The sequence below is a fragment of the Acanthisitta chloris genome, unplaced genomic scaffold (genome assembly GCF_000695815.1).
Source record: "Acanthisitta chloris isolate BGI_N310 unplaced genomic scaffold, ASM69581v1 scaffold40660, whole genome shotgun sequence".
Lineage (NCBI taxonomy): Eukaryota > Metazoa > Chordata > Aves > Passeriformes > Acanthisittidae > Acanthisitta > Acanthisitta chloris.
The window spans coordinates 13,135-27,868 of NW_008652945.1; the positions used below are offsets into that span (position 1 = coordinate 13,135).

Consider the following 14,734-nt stretch of genomic DNA (forward strand, 5'->3'; position numbering starts at 1 on the left):
TGTACTGCATTGTGTTTCAAAGTATGAGACTGACTTTCTGCAGAAAACTCATGTGCTATAATGATAGCCAGGGTGACAGATTTAACAGCTGGCGTCCCTCAAGATCCTTCCTTTTGTCAGCTGTACAAGTTTGGCATTTCCTGTCAAGGCAAGTTGTTCTCCAGCTTCCACTGAAAATGTCATTCTAGTCTTGAAGCTCTTTTTCCTTTTATTTATTTTAAAATTTACTTATTTTCTTTTGGATTTAGACTGTGCATTCTTGTGCTCTAAGGGAACATGAGTGCTATATAGCAGAGCTGGAAAATTTTTCATAATTTTGGTTAGACAAACAGCAGCTTTCAAGGTGCTGAGTTGGCAAATGGGAGAAAGACTAGGCTAGACACTGGCGTGTGCTGCAACAAAAGATGCATTTGTTCCATCCAATCATTCATTTATGTAAGAAAGAAGACTCAGTTTCAAGCCTTAGCAATGTAATTTTGTTTTTTAGTCTCTTCTTTCTGGATGCAAAGTCTTTTATTCTAATTCTTCAGTTATTGGCCACTTTCAGGAGCTGTTCTTGAACTGGGGGTAGATGAATGCAGTAGTTATTCTATTAGCTATTCCTCTTCTCCCTTCCTCCCCTACAATGAAGTTAGAGATATGATGGCACTTACTCTTAGCCAAAATAAAAATGATATCCAGGAAGGCCAACTCAGCTGAGTTAACTGAATTCTGTAATGGCCTGCTATCCACAGCATGTCATATGCCTTTGCCTTTTGTAATCCTGCAGTCTCTGCGTGGCTGGTGCTCCCAGGGCTCAGTCTCGTTCTCTCATGAATTTCTAGATGCTTTTAGACACTTGAGAGCCTTAAGTTTTGCAGTCTTGGGCCTCAGTGTAAAAAGTGACTGGGTTTATTTTTATTTTTAAATTTCTGCTTCGACAAGTTGTTTGTCCTTTCCACAATAAAGGTTTTCTACTTAAGGTCCAAGTAATGTAAGATCTAATTGACTTAAAAACCTAGAACTACAGGAACTATCAGTAGCAGGGGGAAAGCCTGATCTAAGAGGGAACAGAAAGTGTATGGTCACGTTACTGTTTTGCTGTTCTTACTCCACTATCTAGCAATCACCCTGACCTGTACATCTATAGGGGGTATAGGAGTTACCTGATTTTTAGCAAAATCTGTAAGACATGAGACAGAGGGTATTTTCAAGCAAACATTTAGGTTTAGTACTGTGCAATTACTTTCCCTCAAGGCAGAAGCTGTTCATATAATTAACTTGGCTAAAAAGGACCATTGCATGTGCCTTTCTCTTTGGAGTAACAGGTTAGGGAATGCTTATTCCTTTCCTCTACACACTGTAGGCTTGCCTAAATCCTGGCCTTAGTCCCAGCTATTACTCATTTCCCTAGAGAGAAGGGGTATGTTATGGCTGAAAGATGATTGCCTGAATAAAGTTGGATCGCCTTGCTGGGGATCCTTGCACTGAGTCTTGCAGCTGACTGTCCTTTATTAACCCAGCATTTGTCTTGAGAAGTCCTGGTGAGGTCATTAGTTTGGAAGGTCACTAAACACAGACCTTGAGTAGAATTGCTTTTCAGGCCAGGAAGGAAGACTGAATTGTACCATTGAAGAGTTGAGCAGTGCAGGCAGAGGTTTGTATTAACCCCTACAGTATTGTTTGTTACAGTATTGAAATTTCTGTTGCTGCCTGCACTGATTTTTTTCCATCCAGCCTGACTGATGGCAATTCAAGAGGAAAACATGAGTTCTAGCCTCGGTTAAATAGCCACATACATATATCTTTGTCTCTGGCAGCTGCCTCTGTGTACAGATATACTCACCTGTTTAGATGATTAAGGGAGTATAAGTTTTTCCATGTCCACAGTGTTGCAAATACAGGGCATCTTTACATTACCTGCCTGATACCATCACTCAAGGTTGTTCCCTTTGACTTCTCAGCTGACTTACAACAGGAAAGTTTAAATCAGAAAGAAGGACAGTACAGTCACCTTGTTTTCTCTGCACAAGCTGAGAGCAGCACAGAGGGAATTTTATTGTCTAATTATCAAAGGAAGCAGGAAAAGGTATCAACATGAGGGCCATGGGAAGTGCAGTAAGAACTAAAACTAAATTAAAAAAATCTGTGTTGGCTACATAAGAACACAGAACCACACTGATTAATTACAAAAAGACACGTGATACTGTTCTTAAAGAAAGAAACTTTCCATTTCTTAGTTCTGAGCTGTACCAGTGATAAAGATGTAAATGGTCTTGGAGCACCCTGTCAGTGCTAGACTAGAATACTGATGTGCATGGAAGGGGACCACTCTGGTCCCACTAGCACCATCTCAACCCTGTCCTAGAGGGAAACTCTGCTCTGCAGAGATTATGGGGGATTCAGCAGCCTTCTGGGCCTAAGCTGAGTTGCTCTTGAGCAGACAGGGCCAGGGCACCACTGAAGGAGAGTGGTTGTGATACAAATGAACACCTGCTCAGAAAACAGACAAAAATATTAAATTCCCTAAGGAGTTCAGTTTGGCTGTAGAGGGGCCATCTCCACCTTGCTCTGGCAAAGCAAACATCAAGCCCAAACAGCTCTTGCTTTTTAGGTAAAATTGTAAGTCCATAATGCAGGTCTTAATGTTGTCAGGACAACAGTGCAAGGCCACTGGAATATGTGGTGTTATTTCAGCCAGACTTGCACACACAGCATGCATGGGACAGAGGACACCTCCTGCCTATATCCAGTGTCTGATCATCACTTGAAATACTTCACTTAGAAGAAGCAAGTGGCTAAAGCAACCACCAGAAATGGTTAGCCAGAGCCACTGGAGCAAGGTCAAACCAATCCAATCCAGACTCCTGCCTTTGGCATCAGGAGCATTCTTCTTTTCATTATGGTTTCTTAAACTCTGAAATTTTAAGGACAGTCATGTTCAGTCTACACAACACCACATGTGAGCCTGCCTTAAGGGGCAGGCACCTGATTAAGGCTTTCACAAAAAAATCATCACGTTAAGCAGATCTGATAACAGCAATATGGCTACTACATGAACAGAAATTATGTTTCAACCACAGTTCTGGAGTAATTTATTCTGATAGATTCAAACATACTATGTACTGACCCATAGAGTGGCACACAGGTAAAATAGTCAACTAAAAAAATAGTCCAAAAAGCACACTCCACTCCCAGCTAAAACACTTGCTAACATACCTTAAGTTCCTATAGACTCCTTTAGCTTATATGAGAGTTAAAAAAAAGGCTATTGTGTCACAGACTGATGGACACCCAACCCTGCTCTTCAATATACAAAGTTTATATAGAGTGACTGTAGCAGAAAGTTTTGCTCACTAATTCATCTGTCCATTAAAAATTTGTAGTTGGCCTGGTATCAAGGGACTTATCTACATAAAAGTATAAAGAGGAACTCTTCTTGCATTACATTTAAAATAGCTTTGCTAGTAATAGGTCAGCATTTGTTGCAAGTCTTTCAAAGCTCACCTAGACTTTACATACAACACAGGTGGTGTCTATCCATTTCTAGTGTATGGACACAGTTCCCTTCCACAGAGTTCAGGAGGACTCGTACTGCAGAACAGCCATCAGGTGAGACCTACCGAACAGTGACATTTATACCACAGAACTAGATGAGTGATCCTATTAATATTTAACGTTAAATAATTAATAGGACTCCTCAAGATCCATCTTTTTTTGCTCTGCAGGCACTAAGGAATATGTGTTACAGTCTAGTTCCTTATTTTCATTCCTTCTCTGTAGCTCTAAAGGCTGCAGAAGCCAAAAAGACTCACTGATAGCATTTTTTCCCTATGGTTAAAGGCAGACAGACCAGAAGCCAGAGCAAGTGGATGAGGGAGAAGTGGAAGTGCCAAAGTTTGTCTTACACTGTACCCTCAGGTTTCTTACAGCATAAAACTGGATTGCACTAATCCTCCCCATCCTGAGAGGATGCTGTCATTTGTTAGGAAGGAAGCAAAGCTTTGTATTGGAGTGATTCATCTTGTTACAAAGCTAGGGGGAGCAAGAGCAAGAGGGTGGGAATTGGATGGTCCTTTTTCCAGTTTCTTGCACTATCTGCTAAACTGGAGAGACAGAAACAGTAAGGAGCAGGAATTCTGTCACACAGAGAAACATAGTAAAGGCTTGAAATAGTAAGCCTAGTAGAGGGCACTTGTCTGCTCCTGTGTCCATTTTGAGAAGTTATCAACATTAGATACATGCAAAGAATTAAATGCCTCCTAACATACATAATTGTGTAACTAAATTTTGAAAAGGATGTTCTTGTCTGGCTGCAGCTGAGGATTAAGAGACCTTGAACTCTACCTGTCATTCATTTCTTAAACATCCACTTCCTTTGGTTTTCTAAGCTATTGGCCTAAGTTACATCCTGCAGGAAAGCACTTAATTACAAAGTCAAACAAAGCATTTTGTTTTAAGCCATTCTGCCCTGGTGATCTAACACTGTTCTCAAGAAAGCATCATTAACTTGCAGCCAACTCCTCACTTGCCACATCTGTTTTGAAGTCTTCCTCCCCCCAACACATTTCCTCTCCATCTAAAAAGGCTCAAGTCTGTCCAGCTATTGAATGTTCTCCGTATGAAGCTGCTAATTATTCTCAAGAGCTTTCCATTAACTCTGAATTAACTAACCAATCAACTAACCAAAGTCATGCTGAGGATGCATCCTAGTCATCTTTTTAATTTTTTTTTAAATCCTGGATTTCATCCACTTTAATAAAACCTGACATTCAGTTTCCCTTGCTGAATGTTGCTTGTATTCAACATATGATTCACAGTGGCACCTGAACTTTTAGTCTACTGCATAGCAAACACTCTGCAAAGGCAGTTTGTGACTTTCAAGTGACCCAAATTATTTACAGGTAACTGTGGTACCTTTACAGCTAACTTAACTATTAGCATCCAGACACTAAATGTGTTACTTTACAGCCACACAAAAATGACCAGAGGACACATTCAGATGTGTGCTTGGCTTGCTACTGCTGTTAATTTCAATTGTTGCATGTAGCTGGAGTGTAAGGAAGGGGACAGGTGATGAAGTGTACCATGGAAACTGACATCCTCTTCTGGATTAACCTTATCTTTGCTCAACAGCAAGTTCTGCCACCTTCTTATGGATTGTTCTCCTGGTTGTGCAGCATAGCAGAAAAGTACAGACTACAAAGAGAGCTTGAAAGGACAGACTGCTGTGGTATGGATATGCCTTGCAAGTTACATCACAGTTCAGGATGTACAACTAGGAACCTGTAAGGCCTCAGTTAAATCGCCTGTGGGCGGTGCTTCGAGGATTAACACTGCTTTAACTCGACAGGAGCTGATTTGTTTGGGGTTAAGAACCCATCCTCTGCCACCAAAATAGCTCTGCTTATTATCAGGATGTGGCACAGCAATACTGCAACAAAAACCTCCACTGATAGAGCTAAATTTCATCTTGTTTCTAACAAGTTCACAGAATAGAATAAGCCTGGTTCTAACAAAATTAAAGATGTGATATTTCCGAAAGTTTAGCTCCTTGTCAGTGGTGTGATAAAACAAGACTGTTTCTCCCAAGGATACTCCCACTCCCAAGCTCAATTTTTACATCCCTGAGATCCATGCATCCAAATCACTTCAAGACCATGCTGTTCTGACTTCTGGAAACCTCACTGTTCCCAGGCCCCAGGGCTCAAAGAGCGGTCTGACAACACTCCAGATTTCTGACAAGCGTTACACTGGTTAATCAGTAGTGCAATATTCCCCCAAAAGAAGTGTAGGAAGAGTCAAGGCTGTTAAGGCAGAAAGGCCCAACCCAGCCCTTCAGGGAAGGTTAGCATAAGCGGTGCTGTTACATGCTGCAGCTATCCAAAGAGGCAGAACACAAGCAGAGCTCTGGCACTGGGGTAGGGAACTGCTTTCACGAGGCTCCTGGCTGAGCTGTCAGGAAAGCAGGTATAATCTCCTCGAGCAAGGCTTCTCACCAACAGGTGTGTGTAACTCTAGCACTAACACTACAGTGAGGAAGAAGTAAGACCCTTGTGGAAAGGAAAAATGGTTGCAAAACCTGTTCACATCATCAAATCCTTCGTTAAGTATTTACTCCTGAAACTCATACCTCAGTGACTGACATGCCTTCCACAAGCTTTCACAGCAGCAGCCACGAGAAGTTAACAGCGAGAAGGCTGATGAAGAGATGACTCTAACTTCAGGCTCCTCACCAGCCCCTGCCTGCCCCATCTGCATTGCTGGGACAACTGAAGTGTCTGTGCCTGTTTTCATATGGCAATGGCATAGGCATATCCTGACCCAGTGAACCACAAAAGGACTTACAGCAACTGTTCACCAGCATCGCAGTGAGTAAAGAAGTTCATCATCCCACTGTCTACCCCCTCAGAGACAATGAAATGTTTTGAAATAGGCAGGACTAAACATACAAGATGTGGTTTTTTCGGGATAAGAGGACTTTGTATGATCAATAAATCAGGCTTAGCAAATTCAGACCGGTCTCTCACACGAGCAATGCTAAACAAAATGTTCATAGCGACAAAACCAGGAGTTTTTGCACAAGATTCGGGGGCCATCCCATTCCAGCATCGCTTCTCCTTCAGCCCTGCAGGCCTTGCATGGGTTGAAGACTTCTATGCAGACAGGGAAGAAATACTGTTGACGAAATGCTTCATCTACTTGCTGTCAATGCAAAAAAATTGATAGCAAGTCCACTGACCCCACTCACTTCATATTCTTCCTGAGCAAACTCCCATCAATGTACAGATTTTTTTTCTTTTTTCTTTTTTTTTTTTTAAAAAATACTTAGTGAATTAAGATGGACACCTCTCCCAGAAACAGGCAGGCAAATCCTCTGGGACCCATGGGATCCAGCTCTGGGACTGGCCCACTAATAAGTACCTGGGAAAATCAGCACTCTCTTTTGCTCCCACTCCCTCATCCCCTTTGTCAGAATCACTGCAGGGGGATCCAGGTCCCAGCTGTGGCCAGCAAGAAGTCCAAGGAGCTAGACACACACAAGGCACAGCTCTCTTCACACGCGGATCTGGTACCCATTGAGGTCTGGCATGGCTTTGGAATCAGCAGGCTTCTTCTCACCAGATGGCCTATGAGGAAAGAGGGTAACAACTCTTCAGAAACAGTTTTTTCAGTCAGGAGGTGCTGCACACAGAGGTGGCAGCACAGGAAAAAATACAGGAAAGCATCAGACTGATCCTGCACTATTGAGGGCAGGACTGTTCTGCAACCTCTAGTAACTCTCCCAACTATCTCAACAGAAGAGAATGCAAATTAGGAAGAGTAGGAAGTCCACTCAGGAGCCTCAGATTAGTTTCAGGAAAACAATCTTACTGACAGCAGTGTAATTTTTGGAATCTCTTTGAGGAATGGGTCTGTGAGACCAGAGCTCAGAGCCCTGTGTAAGGTTAAATGTCAGCTACTGAGATCACTGTCTGAGCTGCCTTCCTCCTCCCTGCCAAAACAAAAAAAAAACCAAACCAGCTGTCCCCTCAATTCCCTAGGCAACGATAAACTCACAAAGGCACAGACCAGGGAAGAATGCTACTGCAGGTCAGAGAAGCATCCACTGCTCTAAAGAAACCCAGTAGGACATCAGAAGGATCCAAAACCATACAGCAAGGTGGCGTCTGTGAGTAAAAGAGAGATGCAGATAGGTCTCCTGCCCAGCAGCCCCACTTACCGTCGGTCCCCACGGCTGTTGCGTCGATGGGGGCTGGCCTGACCTCTTTGTGGAGAGGAGACATCTTTCTTTCTGTCCTTGGTGGGAGATGGTGGTCCAGTTCCTTTCCCGATCTGCCAGAAAGATCAAAGTAAGAACATGAGCAGCAAACCAATACGAGCTGTAACACAAACCACACAGACTAACAATGACTTATGATATGGGAATAAAAGACAAAAAGGCAAGAGAAGTTCATAAAAAATGCAAAAGCCAGAAAAACAAGCTACAGTGTCAGCTATGGCTCCAAGGCCTGCACACAGTCTGAGATGATCGTAACTGCAGCACTGCACGAGCATCCATTGGGGACCAGCCTGTACAGACAGGCAAAGAGGCCCCAGCCTCCAATTCACCCTCTACTCATCACCTACTCTATATCACCACCTAGAAGAGCCTCCTGTCACTTCGTTTCCCCCAGAACACCAGCAGCCAGGCAAAATAAGAGAATGCAGCAGTGAACTAATCCATCCTCGTTGCTTACCTTCAGTCTCATGTCACGGGCATGTCTCTCAAGCTCTTTGCGAAAGTCTTCCCGGGTTAGCTTGTCTAGATCCAGGATGGAGTGCTTCCATTCGATCTGCTCCACACTGTGTGGGTCATGGGACACACAGTGGCCCAGCTTCACCTTTTTGAGCGTGTGCCAGCAGCGGCGATATGCCTCCTCGAAGTCAAAGATGAGTTCGCTCAGTGTGCGGAAGACAGGTGCTTTGTACATGAGCTCCTCACGTCGGCTGATGCCCAGTGCCCCATAGCGGCCTCCGAAGTTCACCCCCAGCACGATGTGTCGGAAGTAGTTCCCTGAGAAGTGGCTTTTGAAGCTGATGGGGAAACGGTCCAGTGTGGTCATGTTGTTGGTGAGGTAACTGACAGCAGCCACTATTCAGGAAACAACCGCTGATACCAGTTTCTTGACAAGATACTTCCTCCCTGTTCCAGACCCTCTCAGCCTGCTCAGCACTCACCATTGATACAGGCATCACACGGGCAGGATTTTTTCTCCAGATCAAGAGTCCAGCACATTGCAGGCTGCCCTACTTTCATCTGCATTATGGGGAAAACAGACTTGGCCTCTCCAAGGAGACAGTCAACAAAGGGAAGCTAATTTTGAGGCAGTTTTGTGATGCAGAAATTGCAATGCTAACACCTCAAGTGTACTGTATTCCATAGCTCCCAAACTGTTAATGCTGTAGCATTATTCTTCAGTTTGTTTTAATCTGTTTCACTAGCTGCTATTTCACATGCAAACCAAGGAGCCTTCAGGACCAAAAACTCATCAGACTACCCTTCTGAACCATTCACTCACCATCTCTGCCCCTCCTGGCAGCTTTACCAATGTGCATGAAGAAAACTATAGCCTGAGTGACACAAAATTAACCCGGACAATAGCTAGGAATGATGTGCACTTAAAGATGACACATGTCTAGATTTAATAAAGGTATTGTCTAAGCTAACAAGTGACGTACACCATAATTAGAAGTTGAGGAGGATCCCTAACTTCTTTTAATGTAGAACATATGCAGGCAGTAAGGGAACAATGGTATCCACAAAGAATTTCCTGACGTAACTCTAGCTAATGTTTGTGTCTCTCTTTAGATTTTCCTTTATCCTTTACTGTCTTGTAGAATTGACCGGAGCAGCACCACCCTTTTTGGTGGAACAACTCCAAAGAACTAGTTCTGATATTTCAGAGAATTGCAAAGATTTGGATTTTATTGGTGGGGTTTTGTGGGAGAACTGGGGAGGGGAAAAGAAGGAGTGTGGGGCTTGGTGACACTACTATCATCAGCCTCAAAGCATCGTAAGAGAGCAGAGGCGAAAATACAAGGATAGGCAGACATGCACAACTGCAAGAGGAAAGGATACATTCCCAGGATCACAGCTTCCAGGCATTTTATTGGCAGGGCCTCTTTGGTCATTTCTTTGGCTAGGTCCATCAGCCTGCAGAGTAGGACAAGGGAAAGACGAGGACGGTTAGAGGGCTTGTGCTATGCAAGTATGGCCAGTTCAGCCCTCTTGCACTCTCTATATATGATAGGTTTCCAGGAGAGAGGGTGGTCCACGGAGGACAGGGAACACAACAAGATATCTTCATTGGGAAGATAGTAAATCCAAACCAGTTCTCTGCCACACACTGTTGTTGCTTACAAGGCACTCCCTTCAGTGAGTTACAGCAAAGCTGCCTACTAGACAAACCCCTGTTGTCAGAGAGACCACACCACTTGGCTCAGTGAGTTCTGGATGGACACCAATGTGACCACAAGTAAAACCCTCAAAGGACCAAGAGCCAGCAGTGTTTGCCTCATGAGGCTCAAGGACAGCGAAGCCTTTTTCTCTGGCATCAACATGAGTCTCCATCCAATGAGTACCATGGAGGAGACATTGCACTGACTACAAAATAAGGCATTTGGAGTCATGTAGGTTTATGGCCTAGACCAATAGTAAGAAGCCAGTCTTTGGAGACTCTCTGTTCAAGAGAGTAAATGAACATCAGGTGCTTGATCTCAGGAACTTATGGGGCACAGTTCTTCCCCAAATCTGCAGTAAGGAGAGTCCCCCTTCTCATTCAAAGTATGACACCAGAAGCTTAGTGAGCCTAGATTCTGCAAAGGCACTCACAGGAGCGATGAAATTAGACCTGTAAAGATACTTGGCTTTTACAAAACTTGTTTAGAGCAGGATCTGATTTCAGAATCCCTCAGAATTTCATATAGTTACGTTCCAATTAGAAGCAGGCAGAATCTGCATATCTTTGCAATATGTTTTTGTTATTTTACTGGATTTACTGATTCATGACAATAAAACCCTACTCTTGTTCTTGAGAAAGACCAGACACAGCTCTGCCCAGATGTACTCCAGGCAACAGACAGTTACCTAAAGTAGGATGGAGGGGCAGTACTGAAAACCCTGAGTGCCACTAGACCTTGGGCAAGGGATGGAAGCAAAAGCAGTGGTTATAGCCAGGCCCCAACAACAAAGAAAGGATTAAATGCTGTACAGGCTGCCAGCACTTACCCAGTCAGAGGTCTGCTCTTCTTAATCTCAAAGAATTGTGTCCCAGTGTGATTGTACCTGGAGGCAAGAAGTTAAGGACTTGGCAGCTTTGAAAGTACTTTGAAGAAAACCTGTCTGAAGAAGTTTCATGTTATTTACTATTCTCACAGCAAAGTCATGATCCCACAAATATAACAGCAACGCAAGAAAATCCCCACCTCCTCCTCCCATTTCTAGTCCCTCCTTACTTCCACTGTTTCCTTCTTGTCAATTCTTCTCTTTCTCATACCAACACACAGGTTTCCACTCTATTTCCCAAAGGTCCATGCTGACAGCACACGCTCTGCTCAGCTTTCCAGTTACCACAGCAGAATAAGGTTTGATAAATCTCTTCCTGCTCTGATCTGCACAGAACACATGGAGCAACAAAACATTCATGGTACCTTACTCTAAGATAGACTGGGACCCAGTCTAGAGCACAACCACCCTGTATGGGTGAGAGGTGCCAAAAGGTCTGCCTTCTTATCTTCATTCAGGGATAAAGCCAGAGCTAGATCTGTATCTCGTCAGTGAGATTAGGCTGAGTTTGCACGGCATATACCTGCTCTCCAGCACAACAGGGATGGAGAAATCTCATTCCCAGAATACAGTCATACAGGCAGCTCTGCATATAAAGGGGCACAATATCACAGATGCACAAAAGGAGGGTGGCTGAGTGTTGTTTAGACAGCTACAGAGAAGAGCAGGATGACCTGAGGGTTTTCTCATCACTGCAGCTCACCCATGCCTTAACAGTGAGGTGATGCAGTTTGCAGTCCGAGACCTTGCTGCCAGGATCTCAGACAGGTGTGTTTATAACAAAATGCCACTGTAAAGCCGCTGACCTAGAAAGGTGGTTAGTGGGGAAAGGCCCTTGATGACATGCCCCTGTGTTACATGGAGTGAACAGAATCAGAAGGTAACTTGGGTAGAAAAGAAACAGAGCAGCAAAACAAAACATTGTTTCAAGTCCAGCTTCCTGTTTTCAGAGAGCAAGTTTCAGTTCTCCTCCAGCTACAACAGAAGGGAGTTTTTTTGTTCTTCACAGGGAAAGAAAGTCCCCTTGCTCCTGTTTCCTGGGTTATCACACCAGTGACTAAGGTAACAGCAAGGATACTGAAGCTCCCTGATGTAGCGCTGTACAGCCTCCAGGCGCTCAGGGATAGGGGTGGATGGCTGGAATGCAGGCACACTTGGTATGGGAATCTGAAATGAGGAGCAGAACATAAATCACTGATTCCAAACCTTTCTAGAGTCTTGCTGAACTCACTGGCATATAGCTATAGGGAGCATGTTCCTCTGAAACCAGACCTTTTTTGCTGCCCACAGTGACCACACCAGAAACATTCCTCCATTTCCACACTGGTAACTGGGAAGGGATTCAGAATGAAGTATCACTACAGAGCTGCAAGAAAAATTATGTGAAAAGGTCCTGCACTTAAGCAATGTTACATTGAAAGAATTAGATAAAATTAACTGACAAGGCAAGATGCAAGACAGGAAAGCTATCACCTGAGTGAGCTTGGCCTCATTTGAGCATTGAAACTGAAAGGCATGAAAAAAAATAATGAGAGAAAAAGGCAAAAATGGAGAATGAGTTTCCCCCAAAACCACCAGAGGGTGAAACAGTCCTGAAAACAAGTCCCTCACTGCCTCTTGGCATCTCAGGTGAGTTGGCACTGACTAGGACACAAGCTTGACAGCATGGTTCCCTGCCCTGCAGTGCCCGGTGTTTCGAATTCGTGGTCAGAGAATGACTTCTGGAAGTTCACCGTTCAGACTGCTGTCCCATTCTGAGTGCTTAGCCTTATGTGTCCAAGCAGATTTTCTTCACCATTTGCTTCACAGGGGATAACTGCAGCCTTGTCAGCAGCTGAGAAAATGTGTCTAAGGATAGAGAAGGGTCCTGTCCACATATAAAGGAGAAGACACAAATTTGGGATGACTGACAGCCCAATAGTTTGTCTCTGAACGACAGTTTATGCCTTGCATGCACCTTTCTGATACCAGACTGCAGCTAGTTTGGTTTTTAACATCGCAGTTCCTCCTCAGACTTCCCCCAGAGCTGGGCTATCCACAGCTAAGAAGGAGTGAGTCAGAGCCAGTTCTTCCCTTGAGCCTTCCACTCTGCTGTGCACAACTGCCTCTGCTAGACATGGTTTTGTAGCCAGTGGCACTGCTTAGTGCACTCTCCATATGCATTCCTGTGGCCACTCACTTCCATATACCTCCTTCTTCTTGCCTGGGGTTGGCACAACTGACCAGGTCAGGCACCTGAAGCAGCTGAAAGCTGAGTCAGCAAGCATGGGTAGTTTTCAGTCAGATCAGTTCCCTGTCCTGGCTTGTCACATGGCTGCTCTCTGCTTGTGCCCCTCCACAGCACGGGACCGAAGGCCGCTTAACCTTGAGAGATGAGCTGTTGCACCCTCCTGTATCAAGTGGAGACACTGGTTGGCTCACTTGCAGAAGGCAGCACAGGAATGGCAGAAGCAGATGTGAAACTGGGTTTGTTCAGCTGCAGCAGGAGCAGGGAAGGCTCCAGAGAGCAGCACAGGAATGGAGCCATCTCTGGAACTGGCACGAGCTGAGTCAGTTTGGATGCTGTGAGCTGACATACTGAGTCATAGGAAATAATTTCCAGGCAGAAACAATGAAAGAGGTAACAACCAGGACAGGCTGACTATTTAACTTTATTTCATTTCTTCAGTGTGGAGACTTTCATGCTTTTGAGTAGAGACAGACAGATTAAGTGCATGTTGACAGCATAGACTAATCATTCCAGGTGACACTAATTCTCAATTCTAAAGACTCCTTCCTTTCCTAGTACAGACCCCCAGATCCCCTTTTCCTCAAACGACTGTGCAACACTGAGACAGCATAATGGCAACCAGTTCAGGAGGGGACTAGTTAATGCAGAAGAGCCTCCTGCACCTCAAGTAATTAAACTGATGAAAGTACGCTATGCTCTCTCTCTCTCTCAGATCTGGGCCTGCAGCCCAGACTGGGCTACAGTTTCTTTTGCATCAGGTCTATAGCATTTTAATGGGGCAACAGAAGCAGGAGGAGAGGAATAAGGTCTCCATCCCTCAATCCCATACTGACAGGATGAGAGACACTTACACTTTTTTCTTACCCAGCATCATCCACTCCACATCTCAGAAGGGCTATAAATATTTGGCAGTTTTCAGAATCCTTCAGAAAGCAGAGAGGAATTTATTTTAACAGAAAAGATAGGAAATCAGATCTATTTTGATTTCTCTTTAGTTATTCTGAAAGCTGGAGAGAGAGCTAGGAAGAGAGCCCAGATTTCCCAGAGTATATAACCTCTGCCAGACTTAGCAGACTGAATGAATGAACACATCCTTGGCCCCTCATCGCTTGTGTGGGGGGGTTGTGTGACCCCACTCTTAGCTTCATGCACCCTGGCAGGATGGCTATGTGCATGGGATTGGGACTCTGCTTTTACAAAGAGAATCTCAAGAACAGAAATTTTATGTACTAAGTGGGCCATGCAGTACATGAGAAAAGGCAAACGGAGCGAGGCACAAAGCTCCACCCTTAGTGGTATCACAGAGGCTTTTTCGACCAGCCTAGTTCAGCAACAGGGTTTTTTTTATGGTACTTATATGTATTCAAGCACCTCCCTACTCTTCCTTCTGCAAACAAAATGGGAGCAATACCAATCTTAATTGATGGCCTGACAAAATTGTCCATCTCTGTATGAATCCATTACATGCAACTCTTCCTGGCTTTGTCTTCATAACCACCTCATTTAAAATCCATCACTTCATAATGGCCATTTGATGGTTTCAGCAGCTCCAAGCAAAGCAATACCCTACACTGTTGCTAGAAACAAGATGATCTACAGAACTGTGGCACTCTCAAGCCTAGCATGCATGACCAATTAACTATGTCCTGCCGCAGTGGCATGGCTCACCTTGATGCCCACTTACCCCAAGTTTACTG

At 44.3% G+C, this 14,734-nt stretch overlaps 1 protein-coding gene across 1 annotated transcript; it reads right to left on the bottom strand.

The window, feature by feature from the left end:
* Positions 1–7,036: 7,036 nt before the first annotated feature.
* VASH1 (vasohibin 1) lies at positions 7,037–14,143 on the bottom strand. The gene is made up of 7 exons (XM_009078893.1): positions 14,093–14,143; positions 11,886–11,974; positions 10,751–10,807; positions 9,602–9,676; positions 8,220–8,601; positions 7,703–7,815; positions 7,037–7,109 (listed from the first exon to the last, which is right to left on the bottom strand). Exons 1-7 carry the CDS (start codon positions 14,141–14,143, stop codon positions 7,037–7,039), a joined length of 840 nt encoding a protein of 279 aa, XP_009077141.1.
* Positions 14,144–14,734: the final 591 nt, after the last annotated feature.